Below are 17,099 nucleotides of genomic sequence, written 5' to 3' on the forward strand. Positions count from 1 at the left end.
GTGTCATGGGACAGTTCTTCCTGTGCAGGATATTTAAAATTCCTGATTCCATATTACAGTACATGCCAGGAATGCACACCCACAACATTGTTGTTACTTCAGTGCCCCCAGAAATTTCAAACATTATCTCTGATAGGCATTGTTTGCCCACCCTTCATTAGGACAACCACTTTGTTACCATTGAGCCTGAGTTATATAAGCCTTGCAACCAATGTCTAAGATGAAATTATGAGCATTTGCATATAGTTTAGCAAAATTGGAGTAAAAAATAGGACCTATGTACAAGGATCATTTCTGTCAAATGAATTTGGTGTAGTGAGTTTGGTATAGGTCAGGTGTAGCTGAATGTGAGGCCAGGAAGAATAATAATTCAGTAGAGAATGCCTACTTTGTAGTGGTAAAGTATACAGAGAAATTTCTGTACAATCTACAGATCAAGTGGTAAAGAGCTTTGAAAAGACATTTGACTCCCTTGAAACCTCTGTGGGAAACAGTGGAGTAGATTTAGAACAAAGATTTGGTAAAAAAGGAAACACTGAGGTGGGATGATAGTAGAATTAATAATACTTCGCAAAATCATACTGAATTTGTTGGCTAGAAAATTCTGAGAAACTACTTAGATTGAGAAACTACTTAGATGGATTAAATGTATTGCTCAAAAGATGATTTTTATTGGACTATATTTGTGTGTTATGTATTATTGTCCTTCCTCATCAGTTTTGAAAGATTTCTTTTTCTCTGGCTCTGCTTGCTCAGATAGACCTCCACCAGTACCTGATTGTAGCCAATGTTCATTATAAGAGAAGAGAAATACAGACTGCTCTTTTAATCCCAGCTCTTAGCAGGCATCTTGGAAACTGCCCTGTAGCAAATATATTCAGCTTCTTTTCTCATAATTTTTACTAATCTGTAGGGTTTTGAGGTTACAAAGTCGGATTAATAGAATGAATGGGAATATGATTATGAGGGTAGAAGAGCAAGAGTAGGAAAATAAAATTATGAAGTTAAAGCGTTTGTGACCACAATGAAACTTCTGTTTCATTTCACAGTATTAAGCAAATATTAAGAAAAGTTAGTCTCCAGGGTAATAAAGAAGAATAAGTTTTTGCTTTGGGAAATATTTATCCTTGGAAGGCCAGAATGCTTCAGATCTTCCATTTAACAAGTGTTTGTAAGATTTTCTTTCTTTCTTTTTTTTTTTTTTTAATGCTTTGATTTGGAGTTTTAGAGCTTTGACTACATCAGATTTGTATTTAAACCCTGACACTGTAAAATATATTATCTTGGTTTACCACTGTGATGCTTTTTCTAATTAATATTTACTAAGCAAGACTGGTACAAAAATACTAATATAGAATTCATATCCTGCCAAATTTCCCATATACATTTAGAACATGCTATTTATAGTCTATATATAAGAAATAAAGAAACATGGGCTTAAAGATATTTTATCAATAATTTTCTACCAAAAAATGACTTTAACAGGATTTAAACAAAAATTTTGCCATGTTTAATAGATTATTCGAAAGTGTATCCTAGACTTTTACCAAGTAAAATAATTATAAATGGCTAATATATGGATAATCATAATGAAAATATAAACTTTTAATGATATGTTCAGATCTTTTAAGTACTTATGTAATGCGTCTTATATATAACTATGTCATATTATCATTTTTCTTATAGGGAACAAATGGCCAAAGAAATGTCAGAATTTTTGAGTAGGTTAGTTCAGGGTATTTGGGGAAATATGTTCACCTCAAAATCATATTTAAAATTACTTTTGATTATTTGGACTAGAACCTGTTATATGAATGGCCCACTCTTTTTCCATCTAAATTTTCTGTACAAGAAGTGTCGCTTTCACCCTATCCCATCCCAACACAGAAAAAGATAAAAAACAATATCTATAAATTCATGTTTCTCAGTGAGGATAAATTGGCATTCTGAACGTGAAAATTTCTTGCCATTCTGCCTATCACCTGTCCCCACCAACTCTGTCTCAGTAAGGGACTCCTTCCCCTCATCCAGAGGAAAAAAAGGTAGTTTTTAACTCCTCCTGAGGAGTGTGCTTCTCTTAATTTGGGAATCAACTACACCTAGTTGAAGGGGAAATGGAGGAAGAGTGTGGCTCCTGAGGGACTCTGCTCCACCAGTGGTTTTTAAAGCCACTGTATAAATAGATTCCCCAAAGAAAAGAGCTTCCTGACAGGATCTGGTCCATCACCTTTATAAGTGGATGTGAATCAATAAAATTTTAATTGTCAATTTTGAAGTTACAAAATTAATTAAAAGTGCTAACATTAAAAATCAACCCAGTTTTGCTACTATTTGTATTGTTTACGTGATTATCTTTATAACAAGTCTAATAGTCAATTACACCTTTATTTTAATATTTTAACTCCAGAGATAAGAGGAGGGGAAGAACTTAAATGAATTGCATTCCTAGATTTCTTCTAATACCAGTTTTTTTTAAAGCAGGTGTATTTTTGTTTGAAATAATATGAATGGAAAGCTAGTATTTTTAAAATCATATTTTATGCAATAATAATTTGAATTCAGTGATATTTTAAAAAGCATCGAAATGCCCTTATGTATATTCTGATGTCTTATGTGTATTCTGACAATCTATAAAACTATACTATATAAATTAACTTTCTCTTTCAAAAGAAGGCAGCAACAACAAAACCCATAATAATTTTCAACTTACTCTTCTAGAAAAGACTTCCAGAAGAATAGACCAAAAAAAGAACTTTTTTTGGGGGGGGGGGCAGGGGCAGTTTATTGAGTGGTTTAGGCATGTAGAAAAGAATATATGAATAAAGTTTAAGTATAATTTATTGTCAAGGGTAATAGAGAGACCTTGCTGACACACAGCTGGCTCTTTTTGAGAAAAGCAATTAAGAATAAAAAGCTACATGGAATATTGCCAGTCATACAGTTTTTGAAAAATACGGATTCTGCAGTAAACCCAAAACAGCTTTTACCATAAAAATACAGGCAGGATTAAATGGCCACACATTTTTTTTAAGTCCAGTCTTATGTAGAAGACAATCACCATGTCAAACAATTTGAAACATGCTATATTTTGTTCTCTGAAATGAAAGTACATATAGGCCATAAAGGGTCAAAGATACCTTGTTTACTTCATTTTAAGCATAGTATTGAATAAACAATTTCCTTTACTTCAAGAAGAACATAATATACTTTCAAATAGCATTTTTCAGTAACATTTGTTAATTGTCTGTATCTTGACTATTTGCTAGGATTGTTATTTTTGAAAATGTAAAATGGTGAGAAGATAAACTTATTTTTCATAATATACATTGATTATCCCTCTTTAAAAGGAAATATTTGCTGAGTACTAGATGATATAGAATTTTCTTGCATTAATCTGAGAAATGGCATTTTAGTTCTTTAATATTTAGTTATATTAATATTTGTGCTACCTTCTTTTCATGTCTTAAAGTCTGATTCAACTCCTCCTTTGTTACATTGAGCAGCTTGATTCTGAGTGTCTGCCATGTGCGAAGTGTAATCTTTTGCTGAAAAGTAATGTTCATTATTACAGAAATTATTCACATATTTTCTGATTAATGATCTCAAACTATGTACACAAAAACCAAATCTTCACTCTGAGTAGCATTATTATGAAAAGGTTGAATTTACCCCCATTTTATCGAGTATCTTAGAGTGTTTTCTTCCCTTTTTCTCATTCAAATGTTTTTCCTAAAAGGTGCAGGATACAACACTTTGAAATCAGTTATCTACCTCTTGACCTAAAACCTCTTATGACTCACTAAGTATGAGGATATGGTTTGTTCTCTTATGGAACTTTTAGCGTTTCTAGACTCTAGCAGTTCTTTTAGCCTATCTTTTATGACTTTGTTGCAGTTTGGCTACTCACCTGTGGACCCCATAAACGTCCTTATGCCCAGGGAGATTCTGAGTCAGTAGGTGTGGCCATCTGTAACATTCAGCAGCCCCTGCAGGTGATGGAAATGAGCAGCCTAATGGCTCATAGAAAAGCCATTAATGTGTACTAATGATCTTTTAAATCTGCTGAGAATTTCTTTTTTTGTTTTGAGAAATACATATAAATGTATTTTTTTTAACATTAGCTGTTTATAGATCCATACTAATTTTTAAACTGAATTCTGGGGAAGTCCCTATAACTAGAATAATGAGATCAAAAGTCCTGATGTAAAAATATAAGGTGGTTATCAAGTGTCATGCTGGAGAATTTTAATTTACTTGACCATCTTTTAGTATAACTTTTTTTCCTCCCAGGTATTGAGGGTGTAATCCAGGGGCTCACACATTGGGGTCTACCTGAGATAGACCCCAAGCCCACCATTACACCATTTATATCTCATCTATCAGAGACACAAAAATTATTATGTTTTTCTAGTAGTTTCCAGTTCTCAAACTTATGAATACTTTCTTGGCTCTTTAGTCAATGTTTCAAGTTTAAATACACAAAAATATATAATCATTACAGAGGTCCTGCTGTACAAGCCACCAAGGCAGCTGCTGGTACCAAGAAACATGATCTTAGTAAATGGAAATATGCAGAACTACGTGATACCATTAATACTTCTTGTGGTAAGTGTATGCAGAGGATGAAAAATGTGATGGGTCCATACTGATAGGTAGTAAAATAAATATCTATATTGGCAATATTCTTTTAAGTCTGTTAAAGACTTCTTTTTTTGATTTTGAGAAATATATACATATGTGTGTATGTATTTTTTTTAACATTAGCTGTTTACATATACATCAGATATAGAGTGGGATGGCATATATATAATAATATTATATATATATTATGTAAATTAACTTAAACTGGTTTGTTACTCTTTGTTCCCTTGAAATAAGACCTAGTTTATTCAGAAAACCAAAGAAATACTTGATAAATCAAGTGCATTTTGCCTGTGTCTTACCCAGGCCAGAGAGGAGGAGCAAATACATGTTATGGTTTGGGCTACATTAATGACTGGCTCTTCTAATGTTATTTGTAATAGTTAAATACCTGCATGTCTCAATCTTTTAGACATGAATGCAGAGTGACAAATAGCAATGTAGTCATTTATTTTTAAATCTATTTTTCTCCCAACAGAAAAATTGTGTAAAAAACAATATTCAGAGGACCCCACATAGTTATGTTCTTGTTTAAATCACAGTGTTTGAATTCAGGACTCTCTGTCTAGGAATGAAAACATCATGATTGGACAGAATTTCCCAGTGTGTTCTTTTCCTTTTCACTGAATAGATCTGAATAATTGTGAATATAAAAAATGTGTTGCATCTAAATCTGGATTATTTTTGAGCATGACTTTTTATTGTTAACCTTTCTGGTTTAGTTTCTTCAAATATAGAATACCTGTTTAGTTCAACATTCTTATGTAGAACAATTGATGTAAGATAGTAATAATGCTTGAGAAAATGCTCTGTTAATATAAAAGATAATATTATAAACTGCTCATCTTTATGAGTAACTTACTTTTGGTTTTGTACTATTAAATTAAAAGCAAAAACCTTATGTGTATATGTGTGTGCGTGTGTGCATGCGCATGGATATGGTAGATAGATAGATGTATGTACATCTTTTTATGCCATAGCACAATTTTGTTAGGTGAATAAATTAGGATGTTAACTTTTTAATTTTTTTGACTCTATGTAAATCAATAGATATTGAGCTCCTGGCAGCTTGCAGAGAAGAATTTCATAGGAGACTAAAAGTGTATCATGCGTGGAAATCTAAGAACAAGAAGAGAAATACTGAAACAGAGCAACGTGCTCCAAAGTCTGTTACTGATTATGGTAAAAATAAATCTGTACTTTTGACTGTTCCAAAGCATATGTATATAAATATATATAACTATGTTTGACTTTCAGGTAAAAATATCCAATGTAAATGTTTTCTTTCTCTGGACAATAATCCTTTGAACCTGATAACAGCCACGGTGGCCTGTTCTTTGTAGCTTTATTTTTATTTAAAGCTATTTTTGTTAAAATTTATTGAGTTTATTTGTTAAAATAAATTCTAGAGGTTAGAATTTTCTTGTCTGTACTGCAGACATTGTTCAGTACTGTTGTAAATACATAGTTTTCCACACATAAATATTCACATACATTGTTATGTACTCTTTCATGTGTGAAAATGTAAAGATTACTATGACTTTTTACTTTCCATGTTAAATGAGTTTGACATGTGAAAAATGAATGTTTTTGTTTTCTACAAATTTTATTATTTTTAAATTTAATGTGGCTCAGTTTCTTGGAGTATTTCCCTGAAATACCCAAATATTGTTATGTTTTTAATATGTAGGCCTTAGTATCTTCTGGTTCCTCTCAGAATAGGATTATAGCCCAGAAAAGGAAAGGAATTTGTACATATGTTATTCATTAACATTGTAATTCCTTTGTTTAAAAAGTCACTGTAAATCTTTTATAATTTTGTAAAATGTGAGTGAGAAATGTTACTTTGGTTCAGACTAGTTAGTGTTGTGCCTGCACCATGAATTGATTTTTTTTGACTGAGATCTTATTATGTAAAAGGCCAAGTATATATTTGAAATTAGAAAATGATCAGATTTAACCTAGTAAAAGCAACACAAGCTTTAACATTAATTTTCCGAATACCTGTGATATGTGCGTTGTAATTTCTATCTTTAAAGCAATTATTGGAATTTCATTTATTCAACTTGCTGCTTTTATACTGTCATGGTTTATTAGCTTAGTTCCAGTTAATGTCAAGATGATAGCAGGCTTAATATCTTTTTTCAAAAAGGGATGTTTTCTTTTTTTTTTTTTTTTTTTTTTTTCTTTTTTTTTTTTTTTATTTTTTTATTGTTGGCTGTTCAAAACATTACATAGTTCTTGATATATCATATTTCACAATTTGATTCAAGTGGGTTATGAGCTCCCATTTTTACCCCATATACAGATTGCAGAATCACATCAGTTACACATCCATTGATTTACATATTGCCATACTAGTGTCTGTTGTATTCTGCTGCCTTTCCTATCCTCTACTATCCCCCCTCCCCTCCCCTCCCCTCCCCTCCCCTCTTCTCTCTCTGCTCCCTCTACTGACATTCGTTTGTCCCCCCTATATTATTTTTCCCCTTCCCCTCACTTCCTCTTGTATGTACTTTTGTATAACTCTGAGGGTCTCCTTCCATTTCCATGCATTTTCCCTTCTCTCTCCCTTTCCCTCCCACCTCTCATCCCTGTTTAATGTTAATCTTCTTCTCATGCTCTTCGACCCTACTCTGTTCTTAGTTACTCTCCTTATATCAAAGAAGACATTTGGCATTTGTTTTTTAGGGATTGGCTAGCTTCACTTAGCATAATCTGCTCTAATGCCATCCATTTCCCTGTAAATTCTATGATTTTGTCATTTTTTAATGCAGAGTAATACTCCATTGTGTATAAATGCCACATTTTTTTTATCCATTCATCCATAGAAGGGCATCTAGGTTGGTTCCACAGTCTAGCTATTGTGAATTGTGCTGCTATGAACATCGATGTAGCAGTGTCCCTGTAGCATGCTCTTTTTAGGTCTTTAGGGAATAGACCGAGAAGGGGAATAGCTGGGTCAAATGGTGGCTCCATTCCCAGCTTTCCAAGAAATCTCCATACTGCTTTCCAAATTGGCTGCACCAATTTGCAGTCCCACCAGCAATGTACAAGTGTACCCTTTTCCCCACATCCTCGCCAGCACTTGTTGTTGTTTGACTTCATAATGGCTGCCAATCTAACTGGAGTGAGATGGTATCTTAGGGTGGTTTTGATTTGCATTTCTCTGACTGCTAGAGATGGTGAGCATTTTTTCATGTACTTGTTGATTGATTGTATGTCCTCCTCTGAGAAGTGTCTGTTCAGGTCCTTGGCCCATTTGTTGATTGGGTTGTTTTTTCTCTTATTGTCTAATTTTTGGAGTTCTTTGTATACTCTGGATATTAGGGCTCTATCTGAAGTGTGAGGAGTAAAGATTTGTTCCCAGGATGTAGGCTCTCTATTTACCTCTCTTATTGTATCTTTTGCTGAGAAAAAACTTTTTAGTTTGAGTAAGTCCCATTTGTTGATTCTAGTTATTAGCTTTTGTGCTATGGGTGTCCTATTGAGAAATTTGGAGCCCGACCCCACAGTATGTAGATCGTAGCCAACTTTTTCTTCTATCAGACGGCGTGTCTCTGATTTGATATCAAGCTCCTTGATCCATTTTGAATTAACTTTTGTGCATGGCGAGAGAAAGGGATTCAGTTTCATTTTGTTGCATATGGATTTCCAGTTTTCCCAGCACCATTTGTTGAAGATGCTATCCTTCCTCCATTGCATGCTTTTAGCCCCTTTATCAAATATAAGGTAGTTGTAGTTTTGTGGATTGGTTTCTGTGTCCTCTATTCTGTACCATTGGTCCACCCGCCTGTTTTGGTACCAGTACCATGCTGTTTTTGTTACTATTGCTCTGTAGTATAGTTTGAAGTCTGGTATCGCTATACCGCCTGATTCACACTTCCTGCTTAGCATTGTTTTTGCTATTCTGGGTCTTTTGTTTTTCCATATGAATTTCATGATTGCTTTCTCTATTTCTACAAGAAATGCCGTTGGGATTTTGATTGGCATTGCATTAAACCTATAGAGAACTTTTGGTAATATCGCCATTTTGATGATGTTAGTTCTGCCTATCCATGAACAGGGTATATTTTTCCATCTTCTAAGATCTTCTTCTATTTCTCTCTTTAGGGTTCTGTAGTTTTCATTGTATAAGTCTTTCACCTCTTTTGTTAGGTTGATTCCCAAGTATTTTATTTTTTTTGAAGATATTGTGAATGGAGTGGTTGTCCTCATTTCCATTTCAGAGGATTTGTCGCTGATATACAGGAATGCCTTTGATTTATGCGTGTTGATTTTATATCCTGCCACTTTGCTGAATTCATTTATTAGCTCTAATAGTTTCTTTGTAGACCCTTTTGGGTCTGCTAGGTATAGAATCATGTCATCTGCAAACAGTGATAATTTAAGTTCTTCTTTTCCTATTTTGATGCCTTTAATTTCTTTCGTCTGTCTAATTGCTCTGGCCAGTGTTTCGAGAACTATGTTGAACAGAAGTGGTGAGAGAGGGCATCCCTGTCTTGTTCCAGATTTTAGAGGGAATGCCTTCAATTTTTCTCCATTCAGAATGATGCTAGCCTGAGGCTTAGCATAGATTGCTTTTACAATATTGAGGTATGTTCCTGTTATCCCTAGTTTTTCTAGAGTTTTGAACATAAAGGGATGCTGTACTTTGTCAAATGCTTTTTCCGCATCTATCGAGATGATCATATGATTCTTATTTTTAAGTCTATTGATGTGGTGAATAACATTTATTGATTTCCGTATATTGAACCAGCCTTGCATCCCAGGGATGAATCCTACTTGATCATGGTGCACAATTTTTTTGATAAGTTTTTGTATCCGAGTGGCCAGAATTTTATTGAGGATTTTTGCATCTAGGTTCATTAGAGATATTGGTCTGTAGTTTTCTTTCTTTGAAGTGTCTTTGTCTGGTTTAGGTATCAGGGTGATGTTGGCCTCGTAGAATGAATTTGGAAGTTCTCCCTCTTTTTCTATTTCCCGAAGTAGCTTGAAAAGTATTGGTATTAGTTCCTCTTTAAAGGTTTTGTAAAACTCTGCTGTATACCCATCCGGTCCTGGGCTTTTCTTAGTTGGTAGTCTTTTGATGGTTTCTTCTATTTCCTCAATTGATATTGGTCTGTTTAGGTTGTCTATATCCTCCTGACTCAATCTGGGCAGATCATATGACTTAAGAAATTTATCTATGCCTTCACTATCTTCTAATTTATTGGAGTATAAGGATTCAAAATAATTTTTGATTATCTTCTGTATTTCTGAAGTGTCTGTTGTGATATTGCCTCTTTCATCCCGTATGTTAGTAATTTGAGTTCTCTCTCTTCTTCTCTTCGCTAGCATGGCTAAGGGTCTGTCGATTTTGTTTATTTTTTCAAAGAACCAACTTTTAGTTTTGTCAATTTTTTCAATTGTTTCTTTTGTTTCGATTTCATTAATTTCAGCTCTGATTTTAATTATTTCTTGCCTTCTACTTCTTTTGCTGTTGTTTTGCTCTTCTTTTTCTAGGATTTTGAGATGAAGTATGAGATCATTTATTTGTTGGTTTTTTCTTTTTTTAAGGAATGAACTCCAAGCAATGAATTTTCCTCTTAGAACTGCTTTCAATGTGTCCCATAGATTCCGATATGTTGTGTCTGTGTTTTCATTAATCTCTAAGAATTTTTTAATTTCTTCCTTGATATCTTCTATAACCCATTGATCGTTCAGTAACCTATTGTTCATTCTCCAAGTGATGTATTCTTTTCCCTTCCTTCTTTTATCATTGATTTTCAGTTCCATTCCATTATGATCAGATAGGATGCATGGTATTATCTCTACTCCTTTATATTGTCTAAGAGTTTCCCTGTGACATAATATATGGTCTATTTTTGAGAAGGATCCATGTGCTGCTGAGAAAAAAGTGTAACTGCTTGATGTTGGGTGGTATATTCTATATATGTCAATTAAGTCTAGGTTATTAATTGTGTTATTGAGTTCTATAGTTTCCTTATTCAACTTTTGTTTGGAAGATCTGTCCAGTGGTGATAGAGGTGTGTTGAAGTCTCCCATGATTATTGTATGGTGGTCTATTAGACTCTTGAACTTGAGAAGAGTTTGTTTGATGAACATAGCTGCACCATTGTTTGGGGCATATATATTTATGATTGTTATGTCTTGTTGGTGTATGGTTCCCTTGAGCAGTATGTAGTGTCCCTCTTTATCCCTTTTGATTAACTTTGGCTTGAAATCTATTTTATTTGATATGAGTATGGATACTCCTGCTTGTTTCCGAAGTCCATATGAGTGATATGATTTTTCCCAACCTTTCACCTTCAGCCTATGTATGTCTTTTCCTATCAAATGCGTCTCCTGTAGGCAGCATATTGTTGGGTCTTGTTTTGTGATCCATTCTACTAGCCTGTGTCTCTTGATTGGTGAGTTTAAGCCATTAACATTTAGGGTTATTATTGAGATATGGGTTGTTCTTCCAGCCATATTTGTTTATTTATGTTACTAAACATGGTTTGTTTTCCTCTTTGATTATTTTCCCCCCTTTAGTGTCCTACCTCCCACTGTTGGTTTTCATTGTTATTTTCCATTTCCTCTTCCTGTAATGTTTTGCCAAGGATGTTTTGAAGAGATGGTTTTCTAGCTGCAAATTCTTTTAACTTTTGTTTATCGTGGAAGGTTTTAATTTCATCTTCCATCCTGAAGCTTAATTTCGCTGGAAACACAATTCTTGGTTGGAACCCATTTTCTTTCAGTGTTTGAAATATGTTATTCCAGGATCTTCTAGCTTTCACAGTCTGTGTTGAAAGATCAGCTGTTATCCTGATTGGCTTACCCCTAAATGTGATCTGCTTCCTTTCTCTTGTAGCTTTTAAAATTCTCTCCTTATTCTGTATGTTGGGCATCTTCATTATAATGTGTCTAGGTGTGGGTCTCTTATGATTTTGCACATTCGGCGTCCTGTAGGCTTCTAGGATTTGGGGTTCTGTCTCATTCTTCAAGTCTGGGAAGTTTTCTCGTATTATTTCATTGAATAGATTGCTCATTCCTTTGGTTTGAAACTCTGTCCCTTCCTGTATCCCAATGACTCTTAAATTTGGTCTCTTGATGTTATCCCATATTTCTTGGATGTTCTGCTCATGGTTTCTTAACAGTCTTGCTGATCTGTCTATGTTCTTTTCAAGTTGAAATACTTTATCTTCATTGTCTGATGTTCTGTCTTCTAAGTGTTCTACTCTGCTGGTAGTATTCTCAATTGAGTTTTTAAGTTGGCTTATTGCTTCCTGCATTTCTAGGATTTCTGTTTGTTTGTTTTTTATAACCTCTATTTCCCTGTATAGTTGATCTTTTGCTTCTTGGATTTGTTTATGTAGTTCATTGTTGAAGTGATCTTTCATTGTCTGATTTTGCTGTCTGATGTCTTCCTTGAGACTCCAGATCATCTGAAGCATGTATATCCTGAATTCTTTATCTGACATTCCATCTGCTGCAGCTATTACCTCTTCTAACGTTGAGTTGACCTGCAATGCTTGTGGTCCTTTCTTTCCTTGTCTCTTCATACTGTTCGCGTTCCTTTCTACTTGGTGAAACTGTTGTGCTATGGAATTTTCCCCCTATATATTTATATTGGTCTTGTATAGTTGCAAAGTCTCCCTCGCAGGAGCGGGCGGCGGCTCTGTCCCTCTGCGGGCCGCTAGGCTTGTTCTGTCGGTGGTCACAGTTCTGTCTACTCTGCAGGCGCAGGCAGCGGCACTGCCCCTCTGCAGGCCTCTGGGGCTGTACTGCCAATGGGTCGCAGGTGCGCCTACCTTGCAGGCGCGGGGGGGCGGCTCTACCCTTCCTCAGGCCACTGGGCCTGTTCTGTCTCTTGGTTGCAGGTCTGGCCTGCTCTGATGGTGGTCACAGTTCCGTCTACCTTGCAGGCGCTGGGGGGAGGGGGCGGCTCTGCCTCTCAGCAGGTCGCTGCTCCTCTTCTGCCGGTGGGTTGCAGGCCCGCCTACCTTGCAGGAGTGATTGGAAGCTCTGTCCCGCCGCAGGCCACTGGGCCTTTTCTGTCGGTGGTCACAGTTCCCCTACCTGGCAGACGCGGGGGGTGTGGGGCGGCTCTGCCCCTCAGCAGGCCACTGGGCCTGCTCCGTGCATGGTCACAGTTCCCTCTACTTTGCCGGCACAGGGGGAGGGGGCGGCTCAGCCTCTCAGCAGGACGCTGCTCCTATTCTGCCGGTGGGTCGCAGGCCCGCCTACCTTGCAGGAGTGATTGGAAGCTCTGTCCCACTGCGGGCCACTGGGCCTTTTCTGTCGGTGGTCACCTGGCAGGCGCGGGGGGTGGGGGGTGGCTCTGCCCCTCAGCAGGCCGCTGGGCCTGCTCTGTGCGTGGTCACAGTTCCCTCTACCTTGCCAGTGCAGGGGGAGGGGGCAGCTCTGCCTCTCAGCAGGTCGCTGCTCCTCTTCTGCCAGTGGGTCGCAGGCCCGCCTACCTTGCAGGAGTGATTGGAAGCTCTGTCCCACCGCGGGCCACTGGGCCTTTTCTGTCCGTGGTCACAGTTCCACCTACCTGGCAGGCGCGGGGGTGGGGGGCGGTTCTGCCCCTCAGCAGGCCGCTGGGCCTGCTCTGTTCGTGGTCACAGTTCCCTCTACCTTGCCGGTGCAGGGGGAGGGGGCGGCTCTGCCTCTCAGCAGGTCGCTGCTCCTCTTCTGCCGGTGGGTCGCAGGCCCGCCTACCTTGCAGGAGTGATTAGAAGCTCTGTCCCACTGCGGGCCACTGGGCCTTTTCTGTCGGTGGTCACCTGGCAGGCGCGGGGGGTGGGGGGGTGGCTCTGCCCCTCAGCAGGCCGCTGGGCCTGCTCTGTGCGTGGTCACAGTTCCCTCTACCTTGCCGGTGCAGGGGGAGGGGGCGGCTCTGCGTCTCAGCAGGTCGCTGCTCCTCTTCTGCCAGTGGGTCGCAGGCCCGCCTACCTTGCAGGAGTGATTGGAAGCTCTGTCCCGCCGCGGGCCCCTGGGCCTTTTCTCAGGGATGTTTTCTTGACACTTGATAGTAGAGTTAGTAATTATGACCCAAGTTTCCTTAGAAAATGAGCTCTTGGATGTATTTTGCTTTTCTTGGATGTATTTTATTTACCTTCCAAGTAAATAAAAGCAATGATTGATAAAGTCAGTTAAATGGTGAAATTTTAGCATTTCTAAATTGTTGCAAGGAATAGATTGAGGGCAATGTTGTTATTAGTAAGGAAGATGTTAATGCCATTGAAAGCTGAAAGGGTGTTACCAGGCAGCATATAACACTGTGAAGAGACATTGAGACCTTACATATAACTAAAAAATGGCAGATGGAAGCTCCATTAAACATTTTCTCTGTGTATTGAAGATGACAGAATGATTTCATTACCTGTTCATTGCCTATATACCAAATTTCTGGCACAATAGCAATGAGCTGTTCTTTTTTTGCTGTAAATGGTCTAAGTATTACCTTTAGCCTGAAAGATTTTCATTATGTTGTATTTCAAAATTTATATATCTCAGTGATTATACTCAAAGCAAAAAAACCCTAATATTATAATATTCAGTGCACAGACTTTAAATGAGTGTACAAATATTTCATATATTTTTAAACCAAACTTTGATGCTTTATTTAATCTAGCTTTGTCCCCAAAGGTACAAGTAATACATAATTCACCTTGTAGGTTTAAGTACTGTTTCTGTTACTTGTTTATTGGAGACAACAAAAGAGTAAATTAGGAAAATTTCCTAATAATGCCATCTGGGTTTACGATTTAACTTAGAGATTTTATATGAACATAATTTATATGTATTTAGCCTTCAGATGATTTGAATATCAGTCATTTTTAGTTCTGCTCTGAACCTGTCTTGCTTTTCTTTTATAAAATTTAGTCTGACACAGGAGTATAGCTAAAGGGAAAGGTGAAGGAGATCAAGATGTTTATTAACAGTTCAGTTGAGAAAATTCTACACTTAGATGGTTTCCTAAGGGGACAGACAGCTAGACACTCTTTAAAAGGAATCGTTACACAGTCTGATATTTAGAAGGATTAGAATTCATTCATTTAAGAAAATGACATTTTGATTAACAAATATATAACTTGATATTATTGACTCCAAAAATAAACATTGACATTTCTTGGCCAATGCCTATAATAATGAGTGAGAAGCTTTCAGACCCTTTTCTTGTGCTGTGCTTAATGAACACGCTCTCATCTCATTTACTGCACAAAAAGATTTTCAGAAGTAATTTTTAAGAGAAGTGACAAATTGCCCCCAGTAAATATTTATAATAATTAATTGCTTAAAATAATGATTTTGTAAATACTTTTATCCTATAATTCTTAAAACAAAAATGGCATGAGATTAAAATTTAGAAAATTTTAAGAAATTAAAACATACTGAATATGTGATAAAAGTACTGTGTCTATTAAGTCATTGTGTTAGGTTTTTTGTTTGATATTATGTGTCCCGAAATTAAAAGAATTTCCTAAAAAAATAGCTTTTTTTTTTTTTTTTTAAGATCAGAAAGTAGTGTCTGCTTGTAGGTTTTGGCTTAATGCTAAGATATTTACTTGTTAGTCACCACCTCAATTGATGGGATGGATTTACAAATTAGAAATGCTCATTTAATGGTTTTGGCATTTTTATCTTTTCTTCAACATAAAATATTTGTTCACAGATTTTGCATCATTTTTGAACAATTCACGTAAGTCAACGGGTGGTAACTCATGAGCTAACTGGAAGATGGGTTAAAATACTTTACAAAGTACTAACATTGTTTTGCTACAATTTTAAGTGGAATTATAGTATATTAAAGTTAGTTTATCCTTATTAAAATATATTTTAACTTGAAATGAAGCTTTTGTTTGGGTTATTCCAAAATACATATGCAAAACAAATCTAATTAAATCATTCTCTTGTTTTTTCAAATTACTTCCATTTTAAAAATAACATTTTAATTGAATATACACAATTCTTATTGTAGCAAAACTATTTCAACTTAGCAGCTGATCTTTTAGAACAAGGACTAACTTAGGTGCTGGTTTCAAACACTGTATTTTCAAACTCTGTGATGATATCTGAACTTCTAGCCAGAGAAATTTGAATTTTGTATGGGAATTTGCAAAAGTTTAATGATGATTCCTCCTAATAGGGAGAGAATATTATTTTGTTACTTTTATAACTTCCTTTGATGCACCTTCTTCTAAAATTTAGAAGCTTTGGGTGTCCTTAGTATACACTAGATTTCTTCCAGAATCAAGTGAGCAATAATGATTTGGATATAATGTCATATTCATTTTATAAACTAGTTGAGCCTGATTTTTTAAGTGTTTCTAATAATTTATAGGGCTATATTTGAAACATTTCACATTTTTGAAGATAATGCACTCTGATGAGAAAGAAAGTAATTTAGATTAGTTTCAAGCTATTTAATATCTATTTTTTTAACTTTTCCAGATAGATACTAGTTTCTAGCTTCCTCAACAAATTTTCAGTTCTCTCATTAGTAGAAATGGCTATGAGAGACTTTGTTTGGTTTTTCAATTGTATTCAATGTGTTGAGTTACAGGAGACTTGTTTTAAAAGAAAAAAATAGGTTAATTAATGGATAACTGCCAGTTTCAGAGTATATTTCCAATCAACTGGACATTAAATTTTAGTTTACTACTTAAGATGGAAGGAAGGGGTTTTTGTTTTTTGATCCTTTTAAGGGTGTTAGTACTGAGTTAGCACAAGTATAATCACTGTGCTAAAGTAGCTTTTTGGGAACAGGAACAAAAGATTAAATAAGCACATCTCTGTTAATAATGCTAAAGGTGTTGCAGAAGTTTTTAAAGTCACTAACCCAACTGGCTTCTCATTCTTTCATAGGTATATATAGCTTTGCTAACTGCTTTTTTCTTTCCCTGGTTTGCAAAGAAATTCAACTGCTATAACCCGTTTGCTGTTTCTTGGTGTAGAAAGTAGAGTGAGAGTATTTTCATCCTTTCAGTATTTGAAAGTTCTTACAAAAGCCACGTGGCTGTCCTTGATTTTTATAACATATATATCTTATACAATTTTTCATTGACATACTTTGATTTTCATACTGATATTCTTGGAACTGCAGTAAATGGTTGGTCTACTTTTAAAGTTGTGAGTATAAAGCATATTAAGCAGGCTTACCAAAATTATGCTATTAAAGATGTAAAGTCATTGCCCCAGGGAAATGTTTGTATTTGCAGATAAAATAAAAACCTAATTGTTCTGTAATGAAAATTGAGTAAGGGAAGAAAGATTAATATGAGCGCATTGCTTAGTACTAGCAGAAAGCAAAGATTTTTATTTTCTATTGGTGAGGAGAAGCAAGCATTATAGCCTTTCCACTTATTTCAGTGGATTTCCAAGAGAAAAGTGATTTCAAAGTAAGTAAATATTCATGCTTACTGTGTAGGTCTTTTGGGTGGTTTTGTTAAGAATTTGATGAAATA

General features: G+C 35.9%; 1 protein-coding gene across 7 annotated transcripts in view; it reads left to right on the forward strand.

Moving 5' to 3' along the window:
• The window catches only part of Myo6 (myosin VI), a 155,883-nt gene that overhangs the window by 135,679 nt on the left and 3,105 nt on the right, over positions 1–17,099 (forward strand). For 4 of the 7 annotated variants that reach the window (XM_046430436.2, XM_046430438.2, XM_058574522.1 and 1 more), the window contains 4 exons: positions 1,687–1,725; positions 4,502–4,605; positions 5,692–5,823; positions 15,308–15,334. In XM_046430436.2, the coding sequence (XP_046286392.1) occupies positions 1,687–1,725; positions 4,502–4,605; positions 5,692–5,823; positions 15,308–15,334 (302 nt within the window). The remainder of the gene's footprint in view (positions 1–1,686; positions 1,726–4,501; positions 4,606–5,691; positions 5,824–15,307; positions 15,335–17,099) is intronic. The other 3 variants (XM_046430437.2, XM_046430439.2, XM_046430440.2) reach the window with 3 other exon arrangements.

Source organism: Marmota monax, unplaced genomic scaffold (assembly GCF_021218885.2).
Source record: "Marmota monax isolate L192 unplaced genomic scaffold, Marmota_monax_Labrador192_F-V1.1 WCK01_AAM20220418_F8-fsc00227, whole genome shotgun sequence".
NCBI lineage: Eukaryota > Metazoa > Chordata > Mammalia > Rodentia > Sciuridae > Marmota > Marmota monax.